This window comes from Hydra viridissima, unplaced genomic scaffold, assembly GCF_058129835.1.
Source record: "Hydra viridissima isolate aposymbiotic clone 2 unplaced genomic scaffold, HvirCarnegie_v1 scaffold_4, whole genome shotgun sequence".
In the NCBI taxonomy this organism is placed as follows: Eukaryota; Metazoa; Cnidaria; class Hydrozoa; order Anthoathecata; family Hydridae; genus Hydra; species Hydra viridissima.
In genome coordinates, this window is record NW_028324303.1 from 6,021,752 (window position 1) to 6,041,279 (window position 19,528).

General features: G+C 29.9%; 1 protein-coding gene and 1 long non-coding RNA gene across 6 annotated transcripts; one reads left to right on the forward strand and one right to left on the reverse strand.

Moving 5' to 3' along the window:
- Window positions 1–7,512: 7,512 nt before the first annotated feature.
- On the reverse strand, window positions 7,513–16,657 carry LOC149889565 (uncharacterized). Of its 2 annotated transcripts, XM_090085570.1 has the most exons (8): window positions 16,277–16,657; window positions 14,989–15,073; window positions 13,954–14,257; window positions 13,268–13,432; window positions 9,766–12,156; window positions 9,579–9,677; window positions 8,616–9,041; window positions 7,513–8,392 (listed from the first exon to the last, which is right to left on the reverse strand). In XM_090085570.1, the coding sequence occupies exons 3-5, from the start codon at window positions 14,180–14,182 to the stop codon at window positions 11,873–11,875; spliced, it is 678 nt and encodes a 225-aa protein (XP_089941696.1). In that variant the 5' UTR covers window positions 14,183–14,257; window positions 14,989–15,073; window positions 16,277–16,657; the 3' UTR covers window positions 7,513–8,392; window positions 8,616–9,041; window positions 9,579–9,677; window positions 9,766–11,872. The 2 variants fall into 2 exon arrangements, with proteins under 2 accessions (XP_089941696.1, XP_089941697.1); XM_090085571.1 differs by lacking the exon at window positions 14,989–15,073.
- On the forward strand, window positions 10,535–19,370 carry LOC149889566 (uncharacterized). Of its 4 annotated transcripts, none has more exons than XR_016451911.1 (3): window positions 10,535–10,613; window positions 17,168–17,252; window positions 19,036–19,370. It is a non-coding gene; the product is annotated as an uncharacterized LOC149889566 (long non-coding RNA). The 4 variants fall into 4 exon arrangements; XR_016451912.1 differs by lacking the exon at window positions 10,535–10,613 and adding an exon at window positions 16,633–16,737 and having other exon boundaries at window positions 19,012–19,370; XR_016451909.1 differs by lacking the exon at window positions 10,535–10,613 and adding an exon at window positions 16,633–16,737.
- The last annotated feature ends 158 nt before the right edge of the window (window positions 19,371–19,528 follow it).

The following is a 19,528-nucleotide window of genomic DNA, read 5'->3' on the forward strand; positions in this document are numbered from 1 at the left end:
GTCCTGCAGATATATCTATTAAGTAATAGTTAAAAAATTGTTTCAAACTTACAAAGTTTTATGTAAAATTTGTTTTACAAAATACTCAAAAATGACGAAATTAGCGACCTAGTATGGTAATTTCGGCACAATGATACGGTAAATTCGGCATACTTAAGAAAATTAAGATGTTCGTTGAAAACGCATTAATATAATTAAAATATTATAAACAGCTATAAATCTGCATTGTATAAAGTAATTGTCTCTTAAATGGAATTTGTTACACCTAATTGACATTTAATTAAGGGCGTTGCAATTGCAAAGATTCATATTTTTTGAACCACCTATTTTAGTAAAGTATGAATACATCACCCAAAACAGAAACCTTATTAGAAAAATGTGCCTGTAAAGTAAAATTGTAAATAAAATGATTACTAATTTCTATGATTTCGATGATTATTTCTAAATTCTGTTTAAATAAGAATTCATGTTTATAAGCTCATAAGTAGTTCATAAAATAATATTTTACATAACTACAATAGTTAAACATAAAAAAATAAAATACAAAGAAAACTTTATAAAAAGAGATTTATTTAAGAAAGTTAAAAAACAGCTTAAAGAATCAGTGTTTCATACAGTCATCACAAGTAAATACTTTTTTAGCATAAACACCACATATAGCAGCACATGTCTCATGCCACCATCTACAGCATTTATCCCAATTATCCTTTAAGTATGGATCGACAGGATCCCCATAACTGTATTGACACATTGCACAAAGTTGTTTATTAATTGCACTTTTAGCATCAAGGTTACTCAAACACGTCTTTTGATGTGTAGATATATTTTCTTTAATGCACTTTTTACGTGGCTGCCTGTTCTTATATTTCAAAGTTAAAGATTCCTCTAGCTGAGATTTATATGGTGATCCAGTAATTTTTTCAGCATGATTTACCCTCCTTTTTATACCTGTTCGTTTTTTATTTTTAATGTCAAGTCCAGCTAGTGATCCGAATGTAACACCATGAGGTTGTGAGGTTTCATCAGAGGTGGCTAATTCTAATGACTTCTGAAGTGTAAATGATGAGTTTGGTGAAGCAGATTCTAAATAAAAATATTTAACTAAAAAAGGTGAATAAAATTAGGCAACATATAAATTATAAAAAATTTGAACTATTTGTTTAAGAAACTTTTTTTTAGGTTAATAAAACAACAGATAAGTTATTATTTTGCTTGATTTTAAAAAAATTACATTTGTGTTTTAAATAAATGGTGGAAGATAGTAAAAATAATACATCTTTTAAAATGATTTACCTTTTTGAGAAGCAATTACACATTCTGTGACAAAATCAACATGATCTAAATCTTTAGCAGAGTCTAACCCATTGTCGAGAGTAGGGTGCATTTCAGAGGTAATATTTGGTTTTGAAATTTTTGATACAATATACGAGTGATCAGTAGCCTTAGCTGCAGCAAAGTCTTCTTCAGTAAACACATTTCTATCAAATGGATATATTCCACATTTTTTAAACCCTGACTGACAATTTTGAACAGTTGCAGCTTTCCCATAAGCTATTCCAAATAATTCACTAACCTCTAATTCAGTTACAGGACGACCTGGATGGTGACGAAGCCAAGTACCAACTTCTTGATCATAGAATATTTTGAGACTTTTAAAAAATGAAACATCAAGTGGTTGCAGTTTGTGCGTGCAGTGAGACGGAAGTGATAGTATAATAACATTTGTCTTGCGAGCTTTTATAATAACACTAAGATTTTTTTTATGACTTGAATGTCCATCTAAAATTAGAAGAACTGGTTGGTCTCTTGACTGTGGCTGGACTGCTTTTAAAAAATGATCAAACCATTTTTCAAACAAATCAGTTGTTATCCACCCATTTTTGCTGCCACCAGAAATAGAACCGATTGGGGCTTTATCTAAAAATTCAGGTCTCACTCGAATACGTGGATAAATCAACATTGGAGGGACAAAAAATCCGCTTGCTGATTGGCAACAAACTATTGTGATTGTTTTTCCTCTTTCAGAGCTTGTTAAGCCACCAACACTATGTTTTCCCTTCAGGGCAACAACTTTTCCTGGTTTATGGCATATAGACAATCCAGATTCGTCTACGTTGAATAAGTTTGCTGGTGGAATAATCTGCATTTCATCAGCATTAAACATTATTTTTTCTAGTTCATCATAAAAACGATTAACTTTTATTCTATTAAAACCAATGGCTCGATGCAATGACGTTGATTCAGCAACTCTTACAGAGAGTTTATTATGACGTTTCAAAAAACCCCTAAACCATTCTTTTCCTGCTGACTTAGTTGCACAATTAAACTTATGAATAATCCCATTTTCTTCACAAAACTGGAATACCATTTGTTTTACATCTTTTGGAGACAGACCAAATAATCTCTGTGACATAGTCAGAAGAACTTCAACAAGTTCTTTTTCTTGAAAAGCTGAGAGTGTTATTGGGTGCCCTGCTCTTAACTTTTTAACACAATTATCAACAGAAACTCGTTTTATATAGTCATGTAGCGTTTGCCTTGGTATTTTATATTGTTTAGCAGCAGAATATTTCGAGCATCCATCAACTAAAACTGCATTTACTGCTAGTTTTAATGATTCATTTGACCAATTACCATATTTTACACGTTTTGAATCCATTATATAATGCTAACACACAATAATATATATATATATATATATATATATATATATATATATATATATATATATATATATATATATATATATATATATATATATATATATATATATATATATATATATATATATATATAATTAATGAACTATTAATTTATTGTATGACATAAATTTAATTTATATGGTGGGGAACTATTATTTTATTAAGTTTCACAGAGACACTAACGAATTCAAGTTTTTCCTAACTCGTTATTATCTTATTACTATCTGAATTACTAAAATCAACTTCTTCTATACATAATATTTCAAACGGTTATTTACATTTTGGTTTCAGAGAAAGCACAGGTCGGCAAATTCGGCACTGCCGAAATTAAAAACTATTAATAAGCCGAAATTATCTCCTTAGAGCAGTCCTTGGAGAAACTTTTATATCTTGTAATATACTTTGATTTTTATCTTATTGCTGCTCACATTTTATTCAGTTTATATTTTTGAATAAAATAAATAACAACTTTTGGTAAAAATTTTCGAGAAAAAATCATTTATCCAACATTTTCAAATAGGTAAAAATGTTAAGAAAAAGCTAATAATCATAAATTAATGCACCTATAATGTAAAAATAAAAGTTTAAAGCAATATTTTTAGGAAAATTGTTTATCTTGCTACAATACCCAACTATGATTTAATTATTCCAATAAATAAATATTTTTAGGTGTTTTTTGAAGGGGTGCCGAAATTATCTCCCTGCCGAAATTACCCTACTTTACCCTATGTACACACATACATTCATACATACATACATACATACCTAATACTTGGTTAACATTCCCTTTGCTCTTTTAAATGCAAGGACCCGTCTTGGTATGCCAGTGATGAGTTGACGAATCTTGAGGAATTTCTTCGCTGGACATAAAAATCCTAAAAGTTCGGCTTTAGAAGATGATGGCTTCTTTTTTTTTTTTATTATTATTTTTCGGACATTTCGGTTTAACCCTTCTTTGCATGATTATTTTTTTGTGAAATAAATCAGAGCGATGTAGTTTAAGTTCTAGATCGATGAAAAAATATCAGAATAAACATATAAGATATATCATCATAAAAAGTTGTGTGATGGAAATTCCCGTAATCATGCAAATTTACATTATAAGCTCAGTACAAAAAAAAATTTCAATAAAGGATTTAATGAATCCATCATTATGCAAAGAAGGGTTAATATTCCCCAAAAGTATTCGATAGGGTTCGTATCTGGAGACTGACTTAGCCTTGGAAGTTTATTGATCCTATTTTGTCTAGACCAATTTTGCGTTGCTTGAGCAGTGTGACATGGAGCCGTGTCTTTTATAAATAAGGAGTCAACTTTACTCATTCTATCGCTAAGAATACTGGAAGGAGCCCTTTCTGTAGTATAGAAACTTGGTTGATTGATTTTTCCTTCACACTTAACAAGCTCTGAGCGACCATCACTCCAAATTGCACCCCATACTTTTACCAAAAAATCCCATTTTTTGCTTTGATTGAGACCAACTTCATGTTGACTCACGTTGCGTCCTCGCTGTAATTCGGATAAACCTGATGCTCCTTTGGTTTGTGGCATGCTACAATATTGTTATATGCAATTTTAGTCTAAATTGATTTAATAATATTATACCTGTAAATAATATTAATCATGAAGTGAAAGAAAATTTTTTTTGCAGTATCAAAAACACACAAAATGCAAAAATACTGACATTCCTGGTTTTTTGATAGCAATAGCGAAAATTTCTTCTCTTTTAAGTAGCTGGGCAAATATTAAGTACCTGTTTTTGACGCCCCTTTTTTCTCTTTTTTTGCTTCATGTTTTATATGGAAGTTAGTACATAAATTTTGCTTTATAAAAATAAAAAAATCTAAAAATATTTACAAAAATGACTTTTAGATGTCTGAGTGATGTAATAATACTCTCTGTAATCTTTTCCATTTGCCGAGGATGAAACGATTGAAACCTCGGGTCTCCTTAAGATTATAACTTAACTAAATAATTGCTGGGGAGTATGGAGAATTAAATAATTACAAAAACTTCGGCATTGTAACAAAAACTCAAATTGAATTGAAATTAGTTGATATATTTCTTGCAACGTAACATATCACTAAGTTGATGGATCCTTCATAAAAAAACAAAAAAAGATTAAAAAAATCAATATCTTTTTGAATAAACAATATCTTTTTCTTTGCAGCCATTAATTTAGTTTTAATAAAAAAAAGTCTAATGTAATCGTTGAAACTAACTTAATATGTACCGTCACCCTAAATGTGGGAAATTCGAAAAATCTAACAGACTTTGAGCTGAAACATAACTAATTTAATTTTTGAATCAAGAATCAATCGGGATTTGCTGAGTGCAATAAGTGCAAAAAAGTGATTAACATGTCTCAAGGTGGTATCAGTAGAGTTAAAGCTCACTCAAAGTGTTTTAATCTTTTACAATAATTTAATATCTTTTACAATAATTTAATATCTTTTACAATAATTTAACATCTTTTACAATAAATTAATATCTTTTACAATAATTTAATATCTTTGACAATAATTTAGTACATTTCAAATCCCAGCAATTTTCCGTGAATGCAGTAAAAAACGCGCGAAAATCGGAATTTCTGTGTTAAAACGCGATTTTTTTTTTTTTTATGAAAAAAATATATTTTGAATGACTCAAAACACATCAATGTGTTTTGTGGCTCATGTATTTAATATTTATGAACTATCTAGTATTTAAACATTGTATTTACAATTTCACGATTTTCTTTCAGATCCAACCACCAGTTATCATTTTGCCAGATGCAAAAAGCTGACAATGAAAATAAAGAGAAGAAACTTAAAGAAAAAAGGGATGCTCTTGATATTTGAACTCTGAATGCTCTGATATTTTGATTGATAAAAAATAAAAGGCTTGATAGTTTCCTCCAAGATGAAACATCAAGTGCTAAACAAAAATTGACATTTTTACTGAAACCATAAAGTGACCTCCACAAAGGGCATTCAATCTTAACCCTGGCACTAGTCTTCTCTAACCTCCCGTTTCATGTTATTAAAATGCTGATGAATTATTTTTGTCCACAAGTCACACTAAAAAAATTTCAACCACCTTATCCAACTACAAGCTACTAATGATATATCGCAATCGAAGACGTAATCTAAAAAAGCAATTTGAGAGAGACATCCCGCATCGCAAAATGGTAACTTTCACAAAAAATTGATGGATTCAAAGAAATGGTGATCCCTTCGTCTCCCTTACATTGGATTATGTTTTCGAAGGCTCAAAAAGTTATCTTTGAATTGTTAATTATTCATTGGGAGGCGTTCAGGAGTTTTGCTTGCTCAAAGATTAGACTACATGGTTTCTCAATTTTCCATTCTTCAGAGGGAAGACCTTTGCAAAGTGGGTGTTACTGATGCTGCAGCCAACATAAAGAAAGTAATTACAAAAAACAAAGATATCAGTGATCGTTTAAACTGTGTCGATCATTTACTCAACACTCGCTAAACAAAAGCTGTAGAAAAATCAGAAGTACTCAATGCTACAATCAAAAAATGTAAAGGACTTGCTTAAACAACCCACAAAAGTTCACTAGACTAGCAGGACACCAAGAAATCATGAGGAGGCAGCAAATATAGAACCAGTCAAGATCATTCAGCCTGTGTTAACAAGATAGAATTCTAACTTCGTGATACTTAAGTTAATCCTCAGATTGAAGGCTGGTTTGCTGGTTGCTCTTGAAACCCTAAACAAAACAGATCTTAAAAGAGTTCAATAGTATTTACAAGCAAATTATCGTTTCTGGCAGAATTTAAACGATGCTCTAAACAAATTGTCGTTTCTGGCAGAATGTAAACAATGCTCTAATTCCTATTCTTTAGAAGAACAGGTGACCATACTCAAAATTCAAAAAGACATTAGATCTCCACTTACTTTTAAAAAGAACTGTAAATGATAATGAAGAGCGTGACCCTCAAGTTGCAAAGCGCCTACAGTACTTCAGTACTGTGAGTTATATTTCATCGGAAAGAATGTTTTCAGGAGGAGATAGGACACTTACAAATTTTAGACAATGTAAACCTAGAAAACCCTAGCATGCAAGTTTTTGTAAGTCAGAATTACACAAGGATTCCTTCTCACGTAATGTCACACCACTACCAGAGAAAACTCTACAACAGAGAAAATCTAAAACTAAGACTCAAACACAAAGGTGAATAAAAAGCGGTAAAAAAGTGATAAAAGCGGTAAAAAGTGATAATGGTGTTAAATTTGCGTTAAATCCTCCCCCTCCCCATTCCCCCCTCCTCCCTTAAACACTCTTTCTGAAACGAGTCACCCCTGAATAATTTTTGGATATTGGACTTTGAGCTGACCCGAGAGTGCCACCTATCTAGGGTGAAAGTAGACATAGTCCCACACCCAGGAATGTCAATTTTGCAATCAAGTAATGACGTCCGCGGAAATAAATTGGATTTGAAGTCAAAAATCATACTAAAAAAGGACTAGCAGGTGTAACATACAAAAATGCCTATAAATTTTTTTTGGTAGTTTAGATATTACCCAAAATGGGCATGTATACTTCCCATATGTGTGCCAAAATGTGTATAAAATTTCAGGCCAAAATATTGCTCACTTTTGAAATTATGGCAATTCCAGTTTTCAAAAACCTCACTTTTTGCCAATGTCACCATGTAAAGTTACCATCCATTGAGCCACTATCTAAGTTATCCAACAGGCAACACTACACTTTAGCCCTACAGGTTGTGGGCAACAACTTTTGTAACAAAAAGTTTTTTCTAAGACTTAGTGGTAGAGAACTATGTCAAGAAAACTTATCAAGTTAAGGGATTTTCCTTTATTAATATAACTCTTAAATCATAATAAAAAAATGAGTATAGCACCATAGTTGTCCATTTTTTCAAAAAAGTGCATAAAATAAAAGTTGTAGGGCTTAAAAAATTAGAGGGGGTCATTTTTATACAGTTTCCATTAATTTTGTGTTCCACTTGGAGAAATTTTGACAACCTGTGATGTATTTCTAGTTTGGTAAACAAATCTTGCTGTCTTACAAATATATGATTGATTTTTCTAGTCAGCTTGTAGGCCACAGAGAATGTTGGCCAATTTCAGATTGCATGCGATGAAAAGATTCACAGCATCGCAACCAACAAGTGCCCATACTTGGTGAACACTTTCATATGTTTCTGGAAACTCTTCAACAACAGCTAGTAGCATCTGACGTTTCACTCCAGTGTCTTTGGCAACTCGCTGCGTCAAGGATCTTTTAGCAGGTGAACTTCTAGATTCCTTATTTACTGCAGAGCTCTTCTCAACAATCGTAAGACAAAATTTCATAAACCCCTTGCCTCCATCAATGCCAAGCTTGACCAGGGGCTCAAAAGAAATATTCCGAGAGGTAAGAACTCTGTTGAGAAGATCCGACAAGCTCTTACAGTGAGCAACTGTAAAATCTCTAGAGTCCCCTTTAGTGCTTGACCCCTTGATTTGTGTGTGTGTGAAGAACTCACTGAGCTGTTGTCCAACAGCTAGAAATTTTGATGCAAAGTTAGGCTCAACTAGTTTTCCAACTGATGCTTGGTTAACTGTACTGACCAATCTCTTGATACCAACATTGGACAATCCAGTATTCAGTTGAACATTCACAAGGTCTTGAGTAGTCAAAAACGAAGAAGCAGGTTTTGAGGAAGCTCCACTTGGGCCTTAAAATAGAATTTCTTTTTTTTTAAAGGATTAGAATATTTTAGATAACTTACTTCTAAATACAGTTTTTGTTGCTGAAAACTAAAGCCTCTATTTAGTTCCTTCAAAAACTAAAATTCTGATGATATTTGCAAGTAAAAAAACAATCAATTATGGTGAATTTTGAACAATAATAACTTGTTGTGAGCTCTGTACTATATATAGTAATAAATTTTTAATTACCTGGCGTAATGGGAAATGCATGACCTCCAGAAGCCTAAGAAAGACGAACAGTCCCATGGAGTGAGGCTTCCTTGTTTGTGATTACAGTGGCAGCAATCTGTTCGGCAGCCATTGCATCTCGGGCTGCCAAACCCTTAAGGCTCTCTCTAAAGGTAAACTGGTTGCAGGTGTGTGCTAAACCTTTACCAATTGGACTAAGGCAATAATTGCATCTCAAAGGAGTGTTTTTTTCTTCAGCTTTTGTCTCATCGAGTGGATGCTTTTCATTCATTTGTAATCGTCCAATTTTACACAAGAGGCAATCACAGACATGACCTCGTGTTTCTGTTCTGACAGAAATAGTTGTGAAGTCAAACAGAGGGGGAAGAGTGATATCTTGCCCTTCACCTTTACGCCTCATCATTGTTCTACAGGCTTCACAAATACCTTTAAGCATAAAAAGTGATTATCATAAGTCAGAGAAATATTGCTGTACCTCAATGTTTTTGCTAGTAAAGCTGTGGTTTTTATGAGAACAGGCAGTTTAAATAAATCAATTAAAAGCAAGAAAACTTTTTAATTTGATTGCAATACCACAATAAAACTGATTTCCCTATATACATACAATTAAAATCAAAGTTTCAAGGAAATATCTAATCTATTAATCTTTGCATAATTGTAAATATTTTAGTGCAACTTTTAAACATTCTGTTAGCCCCTAAGGGATTTTTATTTGATGAAAAAGTTTTTTTTCACTTATAGTATACAATGCAAACAAATAAATATACTAATCTTTGATTTATATGGATAACTAATGTACTTAAAGTAATTGTGAAGTGTACAAATTTGGGTTAAACTTAAGTGCTTAACAGAGCAATAAGATTGGAAGTAATAAAACTGGACCAAAACTAAGTCCTACAAAAAAATTTATAAAATAAAATATGTTTCTTTATTATCCCGTAAACTGCTGTCAAAATTTCATACCTTTATCTTGAAAATTGCCGGTGATTTAAGCGAAATACTTTGACAACTGAATTTACGGCAAAACAATGCAAGTCTTAGTGAACAACAACTTGGAGTCACCTTCAATATAAAACAACATTACAAAATTGACTAAAAAATATGAAAGTATCACTGTTCATTTTAATGTTAAATTTCAAATGTTTCTTACCTTATTACTTAATAAGTTCTTTGAGAATAATGTGAAAATTTTCAAGGAAAACAAAAGTGTAAACAGAGATCAACTTGTTAAGAACACAAGTCAATTTTTCAATTTTCATGGTTTTGCAAAATTTTCAGTAATGCCTAAAATTTTTTTTATAGAATTAAAATAGATGTTAAAGCCATTTTAAATACTTTTTTACTTTCATGAAGTTCTGTTAAAAATCGTAGCTAGGTAAATCTTGAAAATGCCGTTGGCAATTTAAAACAATGGAGATAAATTTTATAACATTAGTCATTTCAATAGTTGATTGAAATTTTACATAATAAGATTACTGAACTTAAATAACTGTCCAAAAATCCTAAGCAGTTCCGAATTTAACTTTTTTTTCAAGCTGACTAGAAAAATCAATCATATATTTGTAAGACAGCAAGATTTGTTTACCAAACTAGAAATACATCACAGGTTGTCAAAATTTCTCCAAGTGGAACACAAAATTAATGGAAACTGTATAAAAATGACCCCCTCTAATTTTTTAAGCCCTACAACTTTTATTTTATGCACTTTTTTGAAAAAATGGACAACTATGGTGCTATACTCATTTTTTTATTATGATTTAAGAGTTATATTAATAAAGGAAAATCCCTTAACTTGATAAGTTTTCTTGACATAGTTCTCTACCACTAAGTCTTAGAAAAAACTTTTTGTTACAAAAGTTGTTGCCCACAACCTGTAGGGCTAAAGTGTAGTGTTGCCTGTTGGATAACTTAGATAGTGGCTCAATGGATGGTAACTTTACATGGTGACATTGGCAAAAAGTGAGGTTTTTGAAAACTGGAATTGCCATAATTTCAAAAGTAAGCAATATTTTGGCCTGAAATTTTATACACATTTTGGCACACATATGGGAAGTATACATGCCCATTTTGGGTAATATCTAAACTACCAAAAAAAATTTATAGGCATTTTTGTATGTTACACCTGCTAGTCCTTTTTTAGTATGATTTTTGACTTCAAATCCAATTTATTTCCGCGGACGTCATTACTTGATTGCAAAATTGACATTCCTGGGTGTGGGACTATGTCTACTTTCACCCTAGATAGATGGCGCTCTCGGGTCAGCTCAAAGTCCAATATCCAAAAATTATTCAGGGGTGGAGTTTTACTTTTTTATTCCACAGTTCATTTGATCTTTACCGCTTGATCTTTATGGCATTAAAAATTAACCGCGGTTATACAAAGTCAACTGTCTCGTTTCCATATACCATAAAACCATCTAAATTGTGTGTTGAGTATAGTAATATTTAAAAAAGATTTCTTTGCAGTTTTGAGTTGAGCTAAGATCAAGCCAGAAGAAAATATGATTCGTTGATTTGTTATAAAGGGAATTTGTTTCAAATTTACTTAAATTTTAACAATTTCCTTTTTTATATTTTTACCTTTCTGACTTTTTTTCCGTCCTGACTTCTAACTAAAGTTAGGGTACTTTTTCAAATAATTTTGAATCGGTGATTCCAAATGTAATTAAATGCAGTCGGAAAATAATCGCGTAACTATTGAGAGGCCTAAACACCTAAAAATATACTCAGAGTGAAAAGATTTTGAAATGTGTTCATCCTTAATATCGTCCTTAGTATGTAAATATATCAAAAAGTACAACTGTGAAGATTTTTCTTTACCGAGACCTTTTGTTCAACCGAACTATTTTTACGTGTTCAACCGAGCTTTTTTTTAATCTTCTAAAAACAAAAATTAAATATTATTTAGAAAATTACTTCAAAAAGTTTATATACAAGTTAATGGTTTACACAACTTTAATCACTTTTTTAAAAACTCCCTCTAGATGTTCTAAATTAACAACTCCATTAACATTGAAGGGTGATTTCCATTCTTTTATTACCAAATGTTAAAAAATATTTACTCTGTGACTAATAAATTATGTTTTATATATTTGTTTAATATACTTTTTAAAAGAGAAACTGATGGCTTAAGAATTCTAAAAATAGAATCAAAACGAGAACCGTGAAACGTTTATTTATTTTTCGGTTATTGAAAGCAAGACGCCCCCGTTCACCAAGAGCTGATAACTCCAATTTTTAATCTGTCAAGTGACCTATTAATATATGAAGGCATGGTGTGTCATTTTTATACTTATAGGAGTAACTATTCCTTCATCTTCGTAAGCATTATTTGCTGATGACTGCATTTTTCTTTTTGGTACTACAATATTGTTCGACGGGTCTTTCAATATTAAAATAAACGAGTTAACACTGGGAATGACTAAGAAACCAGCACCAACCCAAGAGAGGATGTATGACCAACATTTCATTCGACCAAACTCTTTCCAAGTTTCGTTGAGTTTAAACTCTAGGTAAATCATGCTTCCAAGGCAAGTTATTGCTTTAAAAAAAACAACATAATTTTACAATCTTAATAATATATCGTTGCTGTCGCAAGCAAAACGTTTAAGTCCAAAAAACTAAATTTTATAGGACATACAAAAAACTATTTGTTTTGTCAATATTATGTAATCAGCTAAAAATCTTTGTGAATTTAATAATCTTGTAATAATACTTAAAATATAATTAAGCTTTTTTTAAAAAAAAATTTAGACGTCTTTTTTGTACTAAACTACAATTTTCATCAATAAAATAAATTTCAAAATTTTTTGCTTGCGACAACGATGATATAATTATTTAACTAAACTTTATAATAGTTATTATTTTATGTTTTCATCACAGTTAGCACAAATTTTCCGAACATCCCTTGACTTTGTTTTGAATTAAATATAAATGTTGTGTCAATAACTTGTGTTGAATTTAATATAAATTTAATTTTAATGGCAAATATATATATATATATATATATATATATATATATATATATATATATATATATATATATATATATATATATATATATATATACACACACACACACACACACACACAAACATTTTGCCCTTTATTGAACTTATGCAGGGCCGCCCTATCTCTGATATTTAAAATATATAAAACAGTTCAGTAAAATTCAGCTGAATTTTATCTTATTTTTTTTTGTGTCAAAACACAAAAAAAGTGCATTGAATTCATGTTTATAAAATTGAACTGAAAAAATAAGGAGTACTTTAAATGTGAACAATTATTTTAATAAAATTAAATTGTTGTTTGAAAAGTTTTGAAAAGTTTTAAAAAATTTGAGTCTCAAAAATACAAAAATTTAACATCCGCTTTTTTCGTTTGGTTTTCATGCGTAAAAAGGTAAAGGCTTATAAAAGATACACGAAAGCATGCGTTTATCTGTAAATGACAGAAGTCGGAAAAGGTTAACTTTCAGAATAAAATTAAATCTCAATTTCGAAAAATGCAAAAGTCTTTCGGCTTTAAAATAAAATAATTTTTTTTACAAAAACCAATTGATAATTTTTTATTTAAATCTTTTATCAGTTTTTTTGTTAAACACGATTGTTAACTAACAATTGTTTAAATTAGTATATAACTGATAATCTTACCACTAGAAGATGTCATAACTGTGATAAAAGCTGTTAAACATTTCCAAGCGGTTGCTTTCTTACGTCTGCACCACAAGAAAATCAATAGCACAAGTGAAAGTAAAGCTAACAAAGCACTGATCAGAAGTAATAGTAAAACTACGTCACGGTGATCACCATTTACATCTGCAGGAGAGAAAAATTTAACAGAAAGATATATCTTTAATCAGTCAAAGGTGTGTGTGTGTGTGTGTGGTGTGTGTGTGTGGTGTGTGTGTGATGTGTGTGTGTGTGTATGTGGGGGGGGGGGGGGTGTTGGGGTGTTGTAAAAGCTATATCCTGTTTTTTTCCATTTCCCTTTTAAAGATTACAAAAGATCATCGTCTGTAATGAAAAGAAAAAGGGAGACCAATTAGGTTTTTTTCCAACAGAAAGTGCTCTAATTAAATGCTCAAGTTTTCAAACATTAAAAAAGTTATAAAAAAAACGAACAAATGAATATCAGACGAATGCGTTTTGGAACTTTGAGAATTTTCTCACCATACAGTTTACACAGTTTTGACGGTCAGAATATCTTTAAAAAAGATGGAGGAGTAATTTAATATAAACTGATAAAGGTTTAGTGAACCACTAATACAATACAAATCAAAATGTTAAAAAAAAGGATGAACTTAAGTCAGAAAAAATAGAGAATTAAATTTTCTTACTTGTAAGGTCATTTCTGCTAAGAAACTGAACAGCTGTTTTTCGAAATGAGCAAACCTTCGACTCTCCCTTCAATGTTTTGCATGAACGCAATAAACCCTCCTCATATAAACTGGAAAATGAACTCTGCACCCAAAATGCTTCTCCAAATACGCCGCAAAGTAAACAACCCAAACCAATAAGAACGAAAGCACTATTGGAAATCACCAACACAGCTGTGCATTTTTTCATATTATTAAGGTAGTTCTGAGTATTTTTTTAGCTCACAATATTTTTCCAACTTTTTCAAAGCTTTTCAGTGTCTTGCTAAAAGTTGAGACATTAACGTTGTTTAACAAAACTTAGTTCTTTCTCTTTCGCATGCAATGAGGTAATTAAATTATAAATCAGAAAACATTCTCCAATCTCATTACTTTTAAGTTGCATTGTAATCAACTTTCGTCTTAATATTTTCAGAAAGAAAATTTGTTAAAAAAACCTTTTTTTGAAAATGAGTGTATAAAATATATAACTAAACCCTACATTGATAAAATTCATAACTATGTTAAAAAAGATTCTTCATGTCGAGTTTAAAAATAGTTCCTAGGAAAATATTTTTATAAAGAAGTGCATTTTATGGAGAAGCTGTTTAGTTATTTTTATTTCTTTTTAAAAATTGAATATTTGGGAAATAACTGAGCACTTTTTTTTCCTTATAAAATATAACAGACTTGGTAAACAAAAAAACGTGATACTAATGTTGTAAAACATAATATTTATTATGTTAAATTATTCAATGAAATGAAATTAAGGGCACTAATAAAATAAAACTCTGATTAAATAAGGGATTAACCGCTGCTGGAAAAAACATCTCGCTGGAAAAAAAGTTGCGTAGGCAAAAAAAAAAAAGCAATAAGAATTTTTTTTGGACAACAAATTTAACAAAAAAATAACAAGAATTTTTTTTGCACAACAAATTTAACAAAAAAATAACAAGAATTTTGGACAACAAATTTAACCAAAAAAAAATAAAAAATTTGACAAAAAAAAAAACATACTTTGATTTGAATTTTTTTGAGAATGCTAATAAATGTTATACTCTTGTTATAATCTTCTCTAAGATCTCATAATTGCTTTTGTATCCTGGAATTAAATTGAGTGGAGAGAATTGTTTATTAAATTGTTAGTTACATCGTTTAATTAATAGGTTAATGGAATTAATTCCTAACCAGCTATTACACACGTGATTGTGTTAAAAATGTAAATAACACACTACGCAGTGAACGGTACCTCTGAATTAAGGATTTGTTAATATTTTTAAGAAAATAAATAAATCAACTTTTTAACATATCTGAGTAAAATATTTATTGTCAATTTGACATTCGCCTAAAAAGTTTGGAAATTTAAAAAACAACAAATAGTTTACTTTTTTTTTTTTTGAATTCTTTGTATTTTTAATTTTATTATTATACGAATGTTGTGGTTACAAAAGTAGGGCAAATTATTTGGTTGATATACTTTGTTTATTATGCAACGAGTTTATAAAAATTTCTTTAAAAAAAGTTATGAAAATTTTAATTAATCTCTATCTTTTAGTAACACAAAACGATAACTCCAAATCACTCCTAAATTGCGAATTTTCACTAATGTCAATCGGCGCATAAAATACACAGGTTATTAAATAAATTGTAGCCCGCGGCGCTAATTTGTGGCATAAAGTAAAAAGAAAAGCAGTAATAAAAGCATCGTAAAAAAGTAGTTTAACAACTTCCTTTTGGTGCTAATTAACCAAGTATCTTAATTACAAAACACTATGACAGTGCAGAGCAGTGATTTAATTGTGAATTACTTGGGAGATGTTAATTCAATCGTTTTATGGGTAACATAAATAAACTTAAAAACAAATTTGTAATGGCGTGAAGTTCTTTTAAAATATTTGATAAAATTTGTTTAAAGAACTTTTTATAAAAAAAAATTAGGGACAAAAATTACAACGCAGAGATGTATACACATATATCACTTGCCCCCGTCTGGCTGCGCTGTTGTGTTAGTTCATATAAAAGACAGACATCGGTCAAAAGTAGTTAACAACATCTCTACAAAACCAAAAAAATGTCGGAATTTCTGACGATCCTCATAAAAATTTTCAAATAAAAATATTTACGCTGAAAGTATTAAGTCATGAAATAGCCACAAAAAAAACTACATTTAATTCCAAATAAATATTGTTAAAACTTAAAAATACTGTGAATACACTCATGAAGAAGTATTATCATTCTTATTAGATCTAAAACTTACTGAAACATAACTAGAAAAAATAAATTTCTTGAGAAATCTGCTACCTACCAAAAATATTTGCTGCATTTCAAATTTTAAATCTCTGAGTATCAGTAGCCAGTTAGTTTATTGCATTATTATTTACTTCAATGATAATTAAGGTATTGATGATCGGCAAGGAAGAGGTTGGAGTCTTACAGAATTTCAGTATATTTTGTATTATTTTGTTTATTAGCTGATAGATTTGAAATTATTCTTTCCAAGTTTCCAAAATCCTCGTAAATAAATTTTAATGTCAATATGAAGTTCTAACTTTTCTCCGAAGCGACTATACGAAGCACGGTGCAAAGTACTTAAATGCACCAGAAATCGTTTTAATCCTACCATTTAAATGTTAATCGTTTGTACGTTTCGTTTGTACGTTTCGTTTGTACATTTGTACTACTGATTGAAAAAAGCTGTTTTTAAATAAGAACATTTTAGCTGTTTTTTATTGAGTCACAGAATTATGAAACCTGGGTTGTGTAAAAGTAAATTGAATAAGTACTTGACTTTCGATATACGCATTGAAAAATATTATATTAAAACTGTCCTTTTTTTCAAGCCGTCGAAACAAGCTTATGCTAAATGTTGAGCAGTCAGCATTTAAACACTATTTTGAAATATTTGGATTGAGTATTTCTAAATTGGATCTTGAATAGATTTTGGTGAAACAATAAAATGTTTGAGAAATAAAAAAGATGGTTATTTTTTAAGCTTTTGTTTATATAAAAATTTTTTTGTTCCTATTAAAAGTTATTTTTCAACTTATTCGAAAATGCTGACTCCTTTGAAAACTTGAGTTTCTAAACAATGAAGTTTTTTTCTTTTCGGTCAAATTGAAATATTTAAAATTACATAAGATTTTTATCTGTTTGTTAAGAAGCAGGAAGCTTTACAATATTTCCTTTTATAATTTAGTTTATGACATCATCGCTCTATATGATTGGCAACAGTGATAAAATTTAGGACGATAATACTGTAGCGCACTAAAGTTTATAAACAGGTAAATTTTTCGAGTCTTTTCGTCACTTTTGACCTTTTCACTGAAGATAAATGAAATTTTTAACAATTGGTTCTTTAATGTGATTACATAGTGAAATTAACTCAAAAACAATTATAACTTATAACGGAAATTCAAATGTTATTGAAAACATAATCGTGCAAATATTATAAATAGTTCCATGCCCCATAAAAAAGTTAAAGTTAGGTAAGAAAAGCATATTTGAATTAAAATTAATTTACTGGAGATAAGTTTTAACTTAAGTTGAATTTAAAAAATTCTAAGAATTAAAGAAATAAGTCTAAGAATTTGTAACGAGAAAATAAATATTTAATAAGTGAAGAGAAGAAGATTGTTTAAAAGCAAATTTCTGAGCTTTAGGATGTTGCTAAATCAATAGTAAAAGTATAGTTAAGGGAATCGTTTAGGAAGGGCAAATATTACTACAGAATATCAAGACATAATTTTTGTAAGACAATCAATACATAATCCCCGCAAAAGTGCTCTCAAATTAAGTTGAAATTTGAGTAAGAATTGTGGTGATGAACTGTTGTTTGGTCGTCGTCCATTAACATTATTAAAGAATCGTCAGCCCGAATAAAGTTTGCAAAAGATCATTTACATTAGGATTTAAAAGAATGGTCAAAACTCTTATTCAGTGGCGAAACAAACCTTTGCCTGTTCAGTAGCGATGGTATCAACAACGTCCAAAAGGTGAAAGATTTGCTCCTAAGTATCAAATGCCAACAGTTTAACATGTGGAAGCAATATAATGTTTGTGGATCTTTTATCGTGATTCTATTATCCCACTTCATTATATCGAAGGAAAAATGGATCAAAATATGTATTTAGATATAATCAAGATATAATATTGCGAAATGGAAAAAACAAAATGCCTGTTAGTTGGATTTTCCAGCAAATCAACAATCCAAAGGACCGTGTAAATTCTATCAAAAGTATTTATTAGATAGAAAAAAAATTCGACTTTTGGACTGGCTTTCTCAAAGATTAGATTTAAACCCTATAGAATATCTTTAGGAACATCCCGTTCGTCAATTGAAGGGCGAAAAGCCAACCAATAAAAATTATTTATTCAAAATGCTCTCGGATTGCTGGGGAGGTATCCCCGTATATATTTTTGTCAACTTAGTTGACCCTATGCGTCGTTGTTGTCAAGCATTATTAAAATCTAGAGACTATCCAACAAAATACTGATGCACTGCGATGAAAAAATGTGAAGAATTTAGAAATTAAATCTCTTTTTTGAATTTTTTTTATTTGTTTATAAACATTAACACGATAATGTTTTCAATAAAGTTTGAATATCTTCCTTTCGTTAGAAATTATCTTTTTTTTTTTTTTTTTTTTAATTTATTTATTTCTAAGTAGCCTCAGTGAAAAGGCAAAAAATAGTAGCATAAAAAATTGAAAATTTTAGCTATTTATAAACTTTCGCACGCTGCTGCGAGGCGTAAATAATAAAGCTCAATGTTCAAAACACTGATATTGAACTTTTGGAATTTTCAATATGCATTATTTCAAAATATTATTACAACTTGGAATACTTTTTGAAACCTTAATTTCAAAGTAGTTTTTTTTTTCCCCACTTTTTTTTTTAATTAAGGTGTAAAATCATTTATTGGAAGAAATTTTTATTTTTTCAAAAATATGGTGAAAAAATTAATACCCTCCTGTTTACCAATGAATGCCTAATTGCTTAAAAAATTTTAGAACTTACATTTAAATTCTTTTTTTTAATTAGTTATGGTCTGTAGCTTTTAATTAGATATGGTCTGTAGCTTATTCACATATACATGTTATTCACATACACACGTTATCTCAAGGAAAAATATTGGTGCCGGTGAAATCTCTGGAAGGAAAAGCCGAAAATGTCCAGTGGCAGTACCGCTGTTTCTGTTGTATGCACAAAACAGTGGGAGGAATTACAAATTTGACTGGTCGAATATAGAAAATTTTGGTATTGTAAATAATACAGAAAACTATGATTACTTATGTTCACTGTAAAATATACAAATATCGATTGTATTTACTTTAACATGAACAGATTATAAAACGGATTCACACTGTCAAAGTGTTGTAATCATAAATGGCGTATTTTCATTTCTTTTAATTTTATTCTCAAAAATAAAAGTTTTTGTCTTTTTATAGAAAAAGAAGTCCACAGCAACTATGCATCTTTTTTTTATTGAATGTTAAAATGTTAAAATAAATCCCAGGTTCCGAATGTTATTTCGAAAAGTAAGCAATAATTTCAAACA

Excerpts from the sequence above, each read along its gene's own strand:
- LOC149889565 (XM_090085571.1), bottom strand. The coding sequence starts at position 14,182 with ATGAAAAAATGCACAGCTGTGTTGGTGATTTCCAATAGTGCTTTCGTT. Across the intron at positions 13,433-13,953 it reads TAGCAGAAATGACCTTACAA|ATGTAAATGGTGATCACCGT; the intron begins GTAAGAAAATTT and ends TCTCTCCTGCAG. Across the intron at positions 12,157-13,267 it reads AGTTATGACATCTTCTAGTG|CAATAACTTGCCTTGGAAGC; the intron begins GTAAGATTATCA and ends TTTTTTTTAAAG.